General features: G+C 44.2%; 1 protein-coding gene across 1 annotated transcript in view; it reads right to left on the reverse strand.

The window, feature by feature from the left end:
* Window positions 1–16762, reverse strand: part of LOC116978691 (kazal-type serine protease inhibitor domain-containing protein 1-like) — a 68744-nt gene that overhangs the window by 13635 nt on the left and 38347 nt on the right. Inside the window, exons 2-3 of the mRNA XM_033030011.1 lie at window positions 8015–8175; window positions 3884–4031 (exon numbers count right to left, since the gene is read on the reverse strand). Coding sequence (XP_032885902.1) covers window positions 3884–4031; window positions 8015–8175 — 309 coding nt within the window. The remainder of the gene's footprint in view (window positions 1–3883; window positions 4032–8014; window positions 8176–16762) is intronic.

Below are 16762 nucleotides of genomic sequence, written 5' to 3' on the forward strand. Positions count from 1 at the left end.
TTCAGTTTTTGTTTGTATGCGGGGATGAGCAGCAGCATTACATGATCGGATCTGCCCAATGGAGCACGAGGAAAGGGACGGTAAGCGCCAGTGATGTTAGTGTAACAATGATCCAATATATTGTTTTCTCTGCTCAGGCATGTCATTTGCTGAGTGTAGTTAGGGAGTTCTTTAGTTAGACAGCTGTGCTTGAAGTCGCCCGAGGCTATAATGATGGAATCAGGACGTGAGCTTTCCATAGAGGAAATGTGCTGTGCTAACTTATCCATAGCCGTGTTAGCGTTACCGTCGGGTGGGACATAAACGCCAATTAACACAACAGATGAGAATTCCCTGGGTAGATAGAATGGTCTGATGTTCAAACAGAGGAATTCGATATCAGGGGAGCAGTGTTGTGCTTGTATAGTGATGTTATTGCACCAGCGTTGATTGACAAGGAAGCAGATACCCCCACCCTTGGACTTATGTGACAGCACTGCCGACCTGTCGGCTCTGCAGATGGTAAAGCCAGGTGGGGTTACTGCTGAGTCGGGAACAGATTGATCCAGCCAGGTTTCCGTGAAGCAGATGGCAGATGATTCTTTGTACCCTCTCCTTGTGTGGATCAGAAGCTGGAGTTCATCCATCTTGTTCCGAAGTGATCGGACGTTGGAGAGTAGTAGTGCCGGTAGTGGAGGCCGGTAGGGCCGCTTCCTGAACCGAGCCAGGACTCCTGCTCGCCGTCGACCGGGCCTAGGAGAGGTCCCAGGGTGTGGACCAGGTGAGGTGTTCCTGGCGAGTAATTCCACAGGAAGGGTTTGTGCATGGAACGGAGATCCCAAAACTCCATTCGATCTAGCCCTTATAGTTAGCAACTCAATTCGATCGTAATTGAGTATGCAGAAGGAGATTTTATCATAGAAAAACAAAAGTGCGTAACATAGAAGCAGGGCCTCACGGCCGCCATCTTTCCTTTCCGTAACACTATCATTAAGAGAGAGCAATTCAATCCAGTGCCTTATGGCACCGTCACATAGTAGTAAGGGCTGCTGCCTCAAAGCTCCACTGACCCAGATGCAGTCTTATCATCAGTGCCATCTGCTTTTCTCCCTGTGACTGCATGGGCTTTTTCTGGGTGTTCCAGTATCCCCCTGAACCACTGTAGTTGAAACTTCAGCTTTGTTTCTGGGTCTATAGATGCTGCCTGACCTGCGGAGCCCCTGCAGTCACTTTTATTTTTATGAACTAACCTTAACATAAGAGGCCACCCTTCAGGAATAACGATAAACACTTTATTGCACAAAGAATAGTTCTCTTCCCACAGAAGGACATGGTTATTGGATCTCGTGAAGCGTTTTCAATTAGATTTGAAGGAATTTTGTTGATGATAAGCTACTATTTTATTCATTGAGGTCAAGGGACTGAATCCTTCCGTTTCTCAGTTCCTCCCTGTCCAAATGTGTCGAATCCAAAATCTTGAAAATTCAGTGTCTTTAAGGGGAGACTATCTTTAATTAACAACTGAAATATTTGTGTCTGGAAGCTTTTGTGCGCAACATGATTTATTTATAACAAACAATTAAGCAGACAGTATAATCAAGGGCCCATTGTGCTTCCTTGATAATTCTTTAAGCTTCTATACACTGTAAATTTATTTCTTGCACGGAGGACCCTAGACATGGGTGTTGCCGTTCAATGGGTTGCAGTCGGCGGAGGAATGCTCCTGTTTGGTTTCTGTTGCCTGCAGACATGCTGCTCACTCGGGCAGAAGCAAGCTGCCATGGCAGTTGTCAACACTGCTTCCAGACTACTTGAATGCATCTGTCTCAAAAATCTCCAAGCCACAGAGTCCAGCTATTCATGAAGATTGTCTTAAATCCCAAAGTATGTTGGGTCTTCCCAATCCTCATCTACTCCCAATATTTAAGAATTAGGCAAATAAATCTCCAGAGACACGATGGCATCAAGAAAGAGGTAACAAAAAGAGCAGGAATATTGGGACAAAGGATTAGTCATGATTGTATTCTGGGGCATTTGAAGGTCTATGTGGACTATTATTTGTCCTATATTTTATGTTTTGTATTGTGATCACCAAGCTCAGATCAGGACCTACTGATCTCCTGTCCGACACTCCTCTGGCACAGAACTGCCTCTCCCCACCAGCAGCATCCCCTTCCACCACCACCGCCTTTCAGGCTTCGCCCATTATCGAGCTTCAGTGCCTAATCTTTGCTATAGTTCTCCCACTGATCTTCAGTAGCCAACACTAGCTCCAAACCCTTTAATGAATCATTCTTCTGAATGCTCCAACAGCTGGGCCTGTGGACTTTAACATCATGAAGCCCACTGTCTCTGGTAAGAAGAGGCCGACGCGGGAGCTCCGTGCCGCGTAGAGAGTTTCAACCACCCCGACGCGGGAGTTTCGATCACCCCGACAGGGACTTCGAACGTTGGCTGCGGGAGCTTTGATCACCCCGACTGCGGATGGTTTGACTGCCTCGACCGCAGGAGAACAAAGAGGAAGAAGGTTTAAATGATTGCGTTCCATCACAGTGAGGAATGTGGAATCCACTGTGATGGATGTTTATGTTAACTATTATGTGGTTGTGTCTTGTTGCTTTTCACTTAGTATGGCTGTATAGTAACTCAAATTTCACTGCATCTTAACTGGTACATGTGACAATAAACTGACCTTGAAACCTTGAACTGACTCTTTCTCCAATTCTGCTGAGATCCTCAACAGGTTAATCTCAAAATCTCTTCACCAATCCTTTCAATCACCCCACCACCACCATGATCTTCAACAGACAACACTTGCCGCTTACCCACCTTCACTTCATCCTCACTTGAAGCCGCTTTCAAACAATCTCTCATAGCTGAACCTGGTCGCTGTTTCTTACACTGTGTCCTGGGCATTATAGAAACATAGAAACATAGAAAATAGGTGCAGGAGTAGGCCATTCGGCCCTTATGCAATGTTCCTGCAGTTTGCCTGCCTTACGCCATCATGTAGAATATGCTCAAATAGAAATTATTAATTTTCTGACCATTAATAATGTAACAGTAGGTAGAAATACGCAGTAATGTGATGTTGTGTCTGTGGACTTCCAAAAGATATTTGACATGTTAACTTTCTTAGTGTGGTTGCAATACTGTTGCACCCTCAGCGTGGAGAGAGAATTGGTTAAGGATGGAAAATATTGTGGTTTATGCACTTCCCCAGGGTTCAATATCAGTATGACTGCTGAAGTCTACATACATTTAGTAATTCAGACTTCAGAGACAGGGCACAATTTTGAAGTTTAAAGAGTTCAAAAAAGGGTCTAAAACAGAAAGGGAAAAGAATGACAGATGAGATGCAATGCAGACAGTGAGGATATACAATTTGTTGGAAAGGACAATGATGAATAATACTTTAAACAGTGTAATTTAACAAGATTTCCAGGATTTATTCCAGGGTTGAGTGATTGTTGCTGTATGGAAAGACTGGAGAAGCTAGGGGCAGAGAAGGCTAAAAGGGTATTTAATAGTTATTTATAAAAGAGGAGGAGATGTTCACAATTATTGAAACATAGGCAATGATTTAAGAAAATCTAACCAAGGGCCACATGAGGAGGGAATTTTTGTTTAGTAACTACTTGATAGAATTTCTACTTTCAAAAGGGAAAAGTACGAAGACAAAAGGATGAAATGCCAGGGAGTGAGACGGACCTGACTGATCTTTGGAAAAACTCTCAGACTTGATGGGTTGAAAAGCCTCTTCCTGTACTATATTTTTGTAATATTTTTGAGAAACAAGATGGAATAATGTTGGGTAAAAAAAGAAGGGATACTTTATCCAGAATGTTATGTTTCAGTGACAGGTTAATGTGAGATTGGACAGGATTCCGTTACTTCATCTTACCAGGATCATTGACGCTCAAACTTGCAGAGGCGTGAGCTTCTCCATACTTATTCCATGTGTAACAAGTATAGATTCCCTCATCAGACTTCTTCAAACCCTGAATCTGCAACCATCCTGTGATACCATATCGTTCTGGGCCTCCTCGAGCCTGTGGAAATATATAAAACAGGGAATACGAATTGTTGTGATCATTCCTCCTGCCACCCTTCCTGCTAAAAGGCAAAGCTATGATAGCACCGTACGGGTAGATGCACAGAGTCTCTTGCCCAAAGTAGGTTAATCGAGGACCAGAAGACAGAGTCCTGAGTCCGGGGTTCGGCCGCGGGCCAGTGGACGATGTCGTCAACAGCTGCGTCCGCTGGACTGGAGGGCGGCAGCTTCGACCACCCCGGGCCGCGGTGTTTGACCTGGCCCGTTCGCGGAGCTCGGTGAGCCGCGGGACTGGTTTATCATCGCCCGGTGGGGTATCGCCTCAGCACAGAGGGAGAAGAGGAGGGAAGAGACTGCAGCCCTAAGATTTTTGCCTCCATCACAGTGAGGAGATGCTTGGTGGACTCACTGTGGTGGATGTTAATTTGTGTTTACTGTCTGTTCTGTTGTCTATTATTGTATTATTGTATGTATGACTGCAGGCACGAAATTTCGTTCAGACTGAAAGGTCTGAATGACAATAAAGGAAATTCAATTCAGATGTTTAAGGTGAAGGGGAAAAGATTTAATGGGAATCTGTGGGGTAACATTTGCACACAAAGGGTGGTGGTGTGTGGAACAAGCTGTCGGAGAAGGTAGTTGAGGCAGGGACTATCCCAATATTTAAGAAACAGTTAGAAAGGTACATGGATAGGGCTGGTTTGGAAGTATATGGACCAAATGCGGGCAGGTGGGACTGGTGTAGCTGGGACATGTTGGTCATTGTGGGCAAAGGACCTGTTTCCACGCTGTATCACTATGACTATGACAAGTGGTGAAGGAGATTCACCAGAATGTTGTCCAGTATGGAGTGTTTCAGTTGAGAGGAGAGACTGGAGAGGCTAGGCCTATTTTTCCGTAGTGGAGGAGGTTACGAATGCTGATGAAGGTACACAATTATCTATATTACTAATCGTCTTGTTACTGTGCAGAACAAGACGATTGTTCCCATAGATGAAAAATAAAAGAGTTATTAATGTTTTAAAAATGTTGACATTCTCTCTGCTGCCCCTGCTGGTGGGAGGGGGGAGGGACTATAAAATCCGGAAGTGTTGTGCCTCACATTCTCTGCAAGATGGAGGAAGCGAGAGGGTCACGTATCTCTGAGCTGTGAATAACACTGAACACATGTCTACTCAACTGTGAGTGCCCTTAATGTGGTTGCTTTGAAATGCTGCACTGCAAATGGTTGTTGGTGGTGTTAACTGCTTTGAAATGCTGCACAGCAAATGGTTGATGGAGGTCGTGGTAACTGCTTTGAAATGCTGCACTGCACATGGTTGTTGGTGACGGTACTGCTTTGAAATGCTGCACTGCAAATGGATGGTGGTGGTGGGAACTGCTTTGAAATGCTGCACTGCAAATGGTTGTTGGTGGCGGCAACTGCTTTGAAATGCTGCACTGCAAATGGTTGTTGGTGGTGGTAACTGGACAAATTCCTGTTTACACTGTATATTGATTTTAGATAAAACGCCACCACTTACGGCTATGATTTTTGGCCATCTTACTCATTCTTCCCATCAATATAAAATACAAGTGTTATTAGTGTTTAAATAAATGTTGAGAATCTCTCTCCTGTCAATCACGCCATGAAGGCCACGCCCCTTCCGGTGGGAGGGGGAGGGATTATAAAACCCGGAAGTGTCGGTGTGGCTCAGTCTCTGCAAGATGGGGGAAGGAGAGGTCACGACTCTGTCTGAGCTATGAATCAACTGAACACACTGGATGTCTACTGAACTGTGAGTGTGGTGTTTATGTGGTGTTTTGTGTGGGTTTTATGGTGGTTTTATGGTGGTTTCACCCTGCTTGCAATGGTATGAAACTGCATTTGAATGTGGTGGCCTTGCACCCTGCATGAAATGGTGTGAAACTGCACTTGAATTCGATGGCCTTGCACTCTGCATGAAATGGTATGAAACTGCACTTGAATTTGGTGGCCTTGCACCCTGCTTTAAATGGTGTGAAACTGCACTTGAATTTGATGGCCTTCCACCCTGCTTGAAATGGCATAACCAGCACTAGTATTTGGTGGCCTTGAACCCTGCTTGAAGTGGCATGAAACTGCACTTGAATTCAGTGGCCTTGCACCCTGCTTGAAGTGGTAGGAAACTGCGTCTGAATTTGGTGGCCTTGCACCCTGCTTGAAGTGGTATGAAACTGCAATTGAATTTGGTGGCCTTGCACCCTGCTTGAAATGGAATTTCAAGGAATAGCCGTGAGTCAACTGCTCACCCACCAGCCATGAGTGAGCTGCCAGCACATCAGGCTTGAGTGACTGAGCTCTCACCCCAATAATCCATTTGGCCCACAATGTCCATACTAGCCATCTGGAAACCAGACCCTTCCGCCCACAATACCTATACTAGCGCTCCAGACAGTGTGAGCCGTCGGGAGTGCAGGCTAGGAATTTATTCCTTGGAGCACAGGAGAATGAGGGGTAATCTATAAAGGTATATAAGATCATGAGAAGAATAGATAGGGTAAATAAATGCACACTGGGTAAATGGTCTTTTACCCAGAGTAGGGGAATCAAGAACCAGAGGACATAGATTTAAGATGAGGGGGAAAGATTTAATGGAAACTTAATTTAATAGAAAACTAAAAAACATTTGCACATGTACATTGATAGGATAGGTCTAGAAGTATACTAGACCAAGTGCAGACCTTTTGGGTCTGATCCCCCAACGCAAGATTCCACCACTCACCCGTTCCCCAATGCAAGCCCTTCCCCCATCGCAATATTGCATCACTCACGCATAGCCCCCAACTGTTTCGGGACGGCTCATTTCTCCTCATCCCCAGCACTCCCTACTCCTCCTCTTCACCCTCTTCAATCCCAAGAGAGGGATGGGGGTAGAGAGGGATGGGGGGTAGAGAGGGAGGGGGGCAGAGAGGGAGGGGGGCAGAGAGGGGGGGAGGCAGAGAGGGAGGGGGATGAGGGTAGAGAGGGAGAGTGAATGGGTAGAGAGGGAGGGGGAGAGAGGGAGAGGGAGGGGGGGGGTTGTAGAGAGGGAGGGTAGAGCGAGCGAGAGGGAGGTAGAGATGGAGAGGGGCAGAGAGGGAGGGGGTAGAGAGAGGGAGGGATGGGGGTAAAGGGAGAGGGAGGGGTATAGTGGGGGAGGGAGGGTAGAGAGGGAGGGGGTAGAGAGGGATGGGATAGAGAGGGTGGGAGTGAGGGTAGATAGGAAGGGGGCATCTCCCTCTTCCGCCCCTCCCCATCTCAATCCTCCACACCCCTCCCCATCTCCCTCTACCACCCCACTCCCCACCCCACCTCCCTCATTTCCCCCATCCTCCTCCTCCTCACTCTCATTCCCTGCCCCAGGACCCTACCCAGGTCATATGTAAACAGGTGGGACGTGTAAATGGGGCATGTTGGTGGTCATGAAGGGACTGTTTTCATACTGTATGACTATGATTCCATCATGTATTCAAGCACCATTGTTCAAACGTAACTACATAATTCAAGCCACTACTCTAATTGGAACAATGAGGGGATGCTGAAATTACTGCAGGAGTTGTCTTCCCAATTATATTTTAGACTAAATTAGGCTTTTGGTTGGATTTAAGAGATCTTATAGCAGAATTTGATGAAGAGCAGAAGATGTCGCCCAGGCTCTTAACTAACACTTATCCTACATCTAGCATTATTAGAACAGAATATATTTTCCCCAACAGCTGTAAATGTCAGAAATCAATTGAACATTTCATAATTCATAGTGATAATTATTATAGGGTAAAGGTGAATCAATGGAATTGAGGGCCAGATTGATCGGTTGTTAAGGTTCCACCAATTCATCTTTTGGTGTTTCAAGAACTTTAATCATTTGAAATAAATTTTGACATGTCGATTAAGAAATTAATTTAAATCTATTTATTTTATTCATCCTGCGGGAATGTGTACTGAAGCACCCTTCCCGATTTGCAGAGTAGAGTCTTCACCTGAACAGAGATATGTGCATCATCTCCAGGCAGGAAGTTTTCATTCCCTTTCTTCCTCCATTCCACCAGGGCCATGGGATTAGCTGACACTTCACAGCTGAAGATGACATAATTGCCTGCAACATTATGTGTGTTGCGAGGAGGCATGGCAATCCATGGAACTAGAACATAGAACACACATGGAAAAGTTCAGCACAAAATAGGCCCTTCGTCCCTAGAGTACCGGGAGTATTGTGTGCAGTTTTAGTCTCCTAATTTGAGGAAGGACATCCTTGCTATTGAGGTAGTGCAGCGTAGGTTCAGGAGGTTAATCCCCGGGATGGCGGGACTGTCATATGAGGAAAGATTGGAAAGACTAGGCTTGTATTCACCGGGATTTAGATGCATGAAGGGGGATCTTATAGAAACATATAAAATTATAAAAGGACTGGCCAAGCTAGATGCAGGAAAAATGCTCCCAATGTTGGGCGAGTCCAGAACCAGGGGCCACAGTCTAAGAATAAAGGGGAGGCCATTTAAAACTGAGATGGGAAATAACCTTTTCACCCAGAGAATCGTGAATTTGTGGAATTCTCTGCCACAGAAGGCAGTGGAGGCCAACTCACTGGATTAATTTAAAAGAGCGTTAGATAGAGCTCTAAGGGTTAGTAGAATCCAGGGAAATGGGGAGAGGCAGGCACGGGTTATTGATTGTGGATGATCAGCCATGATCACAATGAATGGCGGTGCTGGCTCGAAGGCCCAAATGGCTTCCTCCTGCACCTATGTTCTATGTTTCTATGACCCAATCTCCTCTGCCTGCACATAATCAATATCCTCTCAATTCCTGCATATCCATGTGCATAGCTAAAAATGTCAACACCACTATTGTATCTGCTTCCTTCACCACTCCTGACAGTGCATATCTTGCACCCACCACTTTCTGTGTAAAAACACCTGTCCTGCCCATTTTGTTTAAATTTTCCTCTCTAATCTTAAAGCCATACCCTCTAGTCATTGACATTTCGAAATAGAGAACTCGGTTCTGACAATCTAACCTATCTGTGCCTCGTAGAATTTTATATACTTCTATCTGGTGTAGAATTAGTTACAAATACTTTAACACTTCCTGAAATAGCTTCCATCACACTATGCTTCCCCATTCAGTTCACACCCAGGTTTCACACTTGGTAGACACAAAATGCTGGAGTAATTCAGCGGGACAGGCAGCATCTCTGGAGAGAAGGAATGGGTGACGTTCTGGGTCGAGCCCCTTCGGCTCAGCTTGTAGACCACTTGTCTTTACTGCAGTATCATCACATATTGTAGCCTGAATATTTAAATGCTACACTATTGGAAGTGGTGGCTTTTGGATGAAGTCATTTAGTTAAGTGATTCCCTTATAAATCTTGAAGATAAACAGATGTTTCTCCTGGGGTATTTTTTAGCAACAACTTAGATATTTGTAGAAACATGGAACTGCAGATGCTGGATTACAAAAAGCCAGAAGAAGGATCTCGACCCAAAATGTCACAAATCCATGTTCTCCAGGGATGCTGCCTCACCCGCTGAGTTACTCCAGCACTTTGTGTCCCTAACAAACAGATAATTCCTGGTGTTTGTGTGATTTTTGCAGCGTACATGTTGGCTGCATATTTGCCCACATAAAAACTGTCAAAACACTTCATCAGAAGATCCAATCGGCATGTCAGTAATGCAATGTTACCGAGATCATGGGGAATTTTGATATGCAGGTAGACTGTGAAAAACAAGTTGGTACTGGATCCCAAGGGAAGGAATGTGTAGAATGCCTACAAGATGGCTTCTTAGAGCAGCTTGTGGTCGAGCATTGTAGGAAAAAGGCAATTCAGGATTTGATTAGGGTGGTTAAGGTAAAGAAACTCCGAGGCGGCAGTAACCATAATATAAAATTAAACTTGTAGTTTGAGAAGCAGAAGGTGAAATCAGATGTGCAGCTATTATTGTTTGGTAAGAGTAACTAGAGAGGCATGAAGGAGGAACTAGCTAAAGTTGATTGGAAAGGGACCCTAGCAGGAATGACATGGGGTAGCAATGGCAGGGGTTTCTGAGAGTTTCGGAAGATATCGGGTATTTTCATCCCTGGAGGAAGAAAGATTCTAAAGGGAGAATAAGGCAACCGTGGCTGACAAAGAAAGTCAAAGATATCATAAAAGTAAAAGAGAAGGCATATATTGTTGCAAATTTTGACAGGAAACTAGAGGATTGGGAAGCTTAAAAGTCAACTAAAAAGACAGGGCAGAAAAGAAGAAATATGAAGATAAGTTAGCTGATAATATAAAGGAGGATACCAGAGGTACCTTCAGATATATAGATAATAAAAGAGAGGCAAGAGTGGACATTGGACCACTGGAAAATGACACTGGAGAAGTAGTAAAGAAATAGTTGGTGAATTGAATACATTTTGTCCGTCAGTCTTCACAGCGGAAGACACCAGGAACGTACAGGAAATTCAAGAGAGTGGAAGTTAGTCGAGTGCCTATTACTAAGGGGAAGGTACTTGGGAAGTTGGAAGGTCTGAAGGTAAATAAGTCACCTGGACCAGATGGACTATACTCAAGCGTTCTCAAAGAAGTAGGTTTAGAGATTGTAGAGGCATTTGTGGTGATCTTTCAACAATCACTAGAGTCCGGGGTAGTCCCAGATGACAGGAAAATTGCAAATGTAACTCCACTGTTTAAGAAGGGAGAGAGGCAAAAGAATGGAAATTATAGGCCGGTTAGCCTGGCTTTAGGCTGGATTTAGATTTTAGAGAGCATCATGAAAGGTGAGGTTTCGAAGTATTTGAAGCACAGGATAAAATAGGCCAAAGTCAGCCTGGTTTTGTTAAAGGGAGATCTTGCCTGACAAATCTATTGGAATTATTTCAGGAATCCTTGGATTTTCAGAAGGTGGTTGCTAAGGTAGCACATGTAAAGCTGCTAAACAAGATGAGATCCCATTGTATTAGAGGGAAGATACTAACATGGATGGAAGATTGGCAGAGTGGCAGAAAGCCAAGAGTGGGAATAAAGGGAGCTTTCTCTGGCTGGTCGCAGGAGTCGGTGTTGAGTCCTCTACGATTCATGTTGTATATTAATGATTTGGATGATGGAATTGATCACTTTGTGGCCAAGTTTGCGGATGATATGAAGATAGATAGAGGAGCAAAATAATGTTGAGGAAGCAGGGAATCTGCAGAAGGACTTGGACAGGTTAGGAGAGTGGCAGGTGGAATACAGCTTAGCAAAGTATGCGTTTATGCACTTCGATAATGGGAATAAAGGAGTAGACTACTTTTTAAATGGGGAGATGTCTAAAACAATCAGAGATGCAAAGGGACTTGGGAGTGCTGGTGCAGGATTCAATAAAAGGTTAATTTGCAGGTTGAATCGGTACTAAGTTAGCATTCATTTTGAGAGGACTAGAATATAGAAGCAGGGATTTAATGCTAAGGGTATATAGAACCCTGGTCACACCGTATTTGGAGTATTCTGAGCAGTTCTGGGCACCATATCTGAGGAGGGATGTGCTGGCATTGGAGAGGGTCCAGAGGAGGATTATGAGAATGATCCTGGGAATGATTGGCTTAACGTATGATGAGTGTTTTAAGGCTCTAGGCCTGTGCCTGCTGGAGTTCAGAATAATGTGGGGGGGATCTCATTGAAATTTACCAAATAATGAAAGGCTTGAATAGAGTGTGTGTGGAGAGGATGTTTCCATTATTGGGAGAGTCTAGGACCAGAGGGCACAGCCTCAGAATGAAAGGACGTACCTTTAGAAAGGAGATGAGGAGGAATTTCTTTAGCCAGAGGTTGGTGAATCTGTGGAATTCATTGCCACAGAATGCTGTGGAGGCTGCAAGGGTATCAAAGGTTACGGGGAGAAGGCAGGGGAATAGGGTTGTGAGGGAAAGATAGATCAGCCATAATTTCTTCTGCAGTTGTATAGGGCTCTGGTGAGACCACATCTGGAGTATTGTGTACAGTGCAGCGTAGGTTCACGAGATTGATCCCTGGGATGGCGGGACTGTCATATGAGGAAAGATTGAAAAGACTAGGCTTGTATTCACTGGAGTTTAGAAGGATGAGGGGAAAACCTTATAGAAACATAAAATTATAAAAGGACTGGACAAGCTGGATGCAGGTAAAATGTTCCCAATGTTGGGCGAGTCCAAAACCAGGGACCTCAGTCTTAGAATGGTGGTGCTGGCTCGAAGGGCCGAATGGCCTCCTCCTGCACCTAGTTTCTATGTTTCAACATTTCTACATTTCTAATTGGGGCCGAATGGCCTAATTCCGCTATATGATTTATGAAGTTATGAATTCCTAAAGGTCTGTGAAGCACTTTGAAAAGCCCTGCTGTTGTGAGACCTGCTATATCATTGCAAGTTTGTTCTTTGCCATCAGAGATCCATGGTGTAATTGCTCATATTCCTCAAACTTTTCCCTGGAGCATGGTGTGAAAATATTTGTAGACTAACGAACAGCCTGGCAAGTTGTAATATGAACACGCCTTCCATGCATGGCGCAGTGAGACCTGTATTGTGAAAGGTTTTACAAGCTCTTATAAATCATGCAGTAGTGGAATATGAGCGATGAGGGGCACTCACAGTAAGCAAAGGCAAGGATCCTATTTATGTCAACTCAGAAATAGTTTTCATGTCTCCACTTGCTGGAACTGTTTGAAAGGGTTGATGCACAATTTACAGCCATTCAACCTGCCAGATCTAGGCTGATTTCAATACTCCACCCTAGCCCCGAACCATCTTTCTTTATATCCAACCCAATCTGCATATCACGTTATTCCATTTCTCTTATATCAATTTACCTACCCAGCTTGCAGTTTTAGTGTTCACAATTATTCCGCATTGAAGCTAGTCACATAAAATCATGTCTCTCTGTGTAAAGAAATGTCTTTTGAATCTTGAATGGGATTTATTAGTCACTTTCATATTAACGGTGGACACAATTTTGTATTGTTCTTCACGTGAAAACTTATGTCTATTTTCTCAAAACACTTCATAAATTTAAAAACCTTTATCAAATCACTCCTCAATTTCTTTCTAGCGATATAAACATCAGCCGATCCAACCTTTCCCCATGGTCATGATCTATCATTTCTGGTATTATTTTCATAAATCTTTTTTTAATGTTGGTTCTTAGGCTCCCCCCCCCCCCCCCCCCCCCCCCCCCTCACTCATGGCTGACCATGGATGTCTCCAGGGTTAGAGTACGTCTGTGCGTGACTTTGTTTAACGTGGGGAGACAGGTGCACAGACAGCCACCCCACGGTCCTTGACAGATCTGGGTCAGGATCCAGTGGCATGGAGTCCAAGATGACTGGAGACCCTTTGCTGCTGCAGCCTTCATCCGCCTTCCCAGCCATTGTGACGCCCCACTAAGGTCAGCCATCATCCTCCGCTTGCTCCACAATTGAGGTCATGGTTGGATTGCTCTTTGTCACAGTCCTCCCCCTCGACCTTACCACCATGGGTGGCTCTACCAGGAGCATAGCTCCAAACGGCATCGCTCTCAGCTTTTCCATCACGACAAGGTGGCAATGTTGGTATTGGTTTATTATTATAGTTATGTGTTTCCATGATAAAGTGAAAGTATTTGTTTCAGTCAAATTCAGTCAAATGATGCTATACATGAGGACAATCAAGCCATGCACTTGTATTTGAAGCCAGTTCATTGGCTGTATTTAAGAGGGAGTTAGATGTGGCCCTTGTGGCTAAAGGGATCAGGGGGTATGGAGAGAAGGCAGGTACAGGATACTGAGTTGGATGATCAGCCATGATCATATTGAATGGCGGTGCAGGCTCGAAGGGCCGAATGGCCTACTCCTGCACCTATTTTCTATGTTTTCTATGTTTCTAACAGGTAATGCATAGAGTGCAGAATATAATGTTGCAGCATTATCCTGTTACAGTTACACACAGAGCGCGCAAATTAAAAAAAGTGCAAGGTCCACAATGAAATAGGTTGGCACATGAGGACTACATCCTAGTTTATGGGAGGATCATTCAGTAGTCTGTTAGCAGTTCGTAAGAAGTTGTTCCTGAATCCGGTGGTATATACTTTCAAGCTCTTGTATCTTCTGCCCAATGGGAGGGGGTAGGACCAGGGTAAAAAAGGTCCGTAATTACGTTGGCTGCTTTCACCAGGTAGTTTGAAGTGTAAATGCCTTTGATGCAGGGAACACATTTTCCTCTGTCTCCACAACATGACAGAATGTGAGAATGATTCCAGGAATGAGTGGGTTAGCATATGATGAGCATTTGACAGCACTGGGCCTCTACTCGCTGGAGCTTAGAAGGTTGAGGGGGGACCTCATTGAAACTCACAGAATAATGAAAGGCATAGACAGAGTGGATGTGGAAAGGATGTTTCCACTGGTGGGAAAGTCTAGGACCAGAGGTCATAGCCTCAGAATTAAAGGGCACTCTTTTAGAAAGGAAGTGAGGAGGAACTTCTTTAGTCAGAGGGTAATTCACTGTGGAACCTATTGCCACAGATGGCTTTGGAGGCCAAATCAGTGGAAATATTTAAGGCAGAGATAGACAAATTCTTGATTAGAGCGGGTGTCAAGGTTATGGGGAGAAGGCAGGAAAATGGGATTAGGAGGCAGAGATCAGCCATGATTGAATGACATAGACTCGATGGACAAATGACCTAATTCTACTCCTGTAACTTGTGAATTTGTGAACCTAGATTCTCTATGTTTGACATAATTTCCCTGTTTTTCAATTCTTTTCTTCCTGAAATCCCAGGATGATTACAACATGAAAAGGGGGCAATTTGGCCTATTTTCTCTGTCCAGGTCTCAACCACAGCAGTTCCTGTGTCAATCTTGTCTCTTTACCTTTTATTCTACTATTTAGTTGAGTTTAGTTTAGTTTAGAGACACAGCATGGAAACAGGCCCTTTGGCCCACCAAGTCCACTCTGCCCATCGATCATCCGTTCTCACTGTTTCTATGTTATCCCACTTTCTTATCCATTCCCTACACATTGGGGGCAATTTTGCACAATTCAATTAGCTTACAAACCTGCAGGTCTTTGGGATGTGGGAGGAAACCGATGCACAACGTGGTCACAGGGCAAACGTGCAACGTCCACACAGACAATCCCCCAACTCAGGATCGAACCCAGGTCTCTGGCAGCTCTACCAGCTGTGCCACTGCATAGCTGTTACCTCTTGTCCTCCACTTCTCCATCAATGGGAAGTGCCTCACATTCTTCATTTAGTCCATCATTTCCCCTCAGCTTTCTCTTCTCCCAGCTATTCTAACCTATTCCGGTCATTGTATTCCATCAATGATTTTGATAAATGTTTTCTGGGCCCTCTTTAAAGCCTTGTCATTTTCCTATAATACAGTGACCAGAATTGAACATAACATTTTAGTTGAGGCTTATTAAATTCAACTTGACTTCCCTGATTTTACCCTCTATGCCTCCATTAATAAAGTCCAGAATCTGTATGGGAACACAAGAGACTGCAAATGCTGGAATTTTAAGCGAAACATTATGTGCTGGAGGAACTCGGCAGCATTTGGGGAGGGAATGGATAGGCAATGTTACGGGCCGGGACCTTTCACTGTACCTTGGAACATGTAACAATAAACTACACAGAAACTGAACTTTCTTCAGACCTCAGAAAGGTACACAAAATTGCTGGGGAAACTCAGCGGGTGCAGCAGCATCTATGGAGCGAAGGAAATAGGCGACGTTTCGGGCCGAAACCCTTCTTCAGACCTCCTTAGGTACTGCCTGACCTGCTGAGTTCCTCCAGCAATTTGTGCTTTGCCAGAAATGTGAATGGATTTATTAAACTTCTAAACTTATCTTGTCGCTTTCAGTGACCTATGCACCATACCCTCTGGTTATTCTGCTCCTCCATCCCTTTTGGAACAGCATCCATTCACTTTCCTGTGCATTAAGCTTCAGCTTGCAGCCCCCATCTAGATCTTTAATATATTTTAAAAATGTAAGGGGCCACCATTAATGCCCGCAGAGCTACAGTCTGCTATTCACCATCTTCCTTCCTGAAAAACAACTAATAACGTTCAACATCCGTTATTTAAAGTAATTAATTATTTCTCTATGGCATCAGAGGTCCTTTATTACCATTTGCTTCAAGTTTACTGTCAGTGTTTAAGAAGGAACTGCTGATGCTGGAAAATCGAAGGTACACTAAAATGCTGGAGAAACTCAGCGGGTGCAGCAGCATCTATGGAGCGAAGGAGATAGGCAGCATTTTGGGCCGAAACCCTTCTTCAGACTGTTTACTGTCAGATCTGTCACACTTATCAAAAGTCTTCTGGAAGTCCTATATCATGTCAATTTTTCTACCTACAACTCTAACCATTGGCTAAAATATACTATAAATTGGTAAACATAATTTCCCCTCAGCAAATCTATGCTGATGGTGTAATTATTCTATTTTATTCAAGTCACCTATTATTTAGCACATAGCACATAGCAGATAGAAACATAGAAACATAAAAAAATAGGTGCAGGAGTAGGCTATATGGCCCTTCGAGCCTGCACCGCCATTCAATATGATCATGGCTGATCATCCAACTCAGTATCCTGTACCTGCCTTCTCTCCATACCCCCTGATCCCTTTAGCCACAAGGGCCACATCTAACTCCCTCTTAAATATAGCCAATGAACTGGCTTCAACTACCTTCTGCGGCAGAGAATTCCAGAGATTCACCACTCTCTGTGTGAAAAATGTTTTCCTC

The sequence above is a fragment of the Amblyraja radiata genome, chromosome 11 (assembly GCF_010909765.2).
Source record: "Amblyraja radiata isolate CabotCenter1 chromosome 11, sAmbRad1.1.pri, whole genome shotgun sequence".
Lineage (NCBI taxonomy): Eukaryota > Metazoa > Chordata > Chondrichthyes > Rajiformes > Rajidae > Amblyraja > Amblyraja radiata.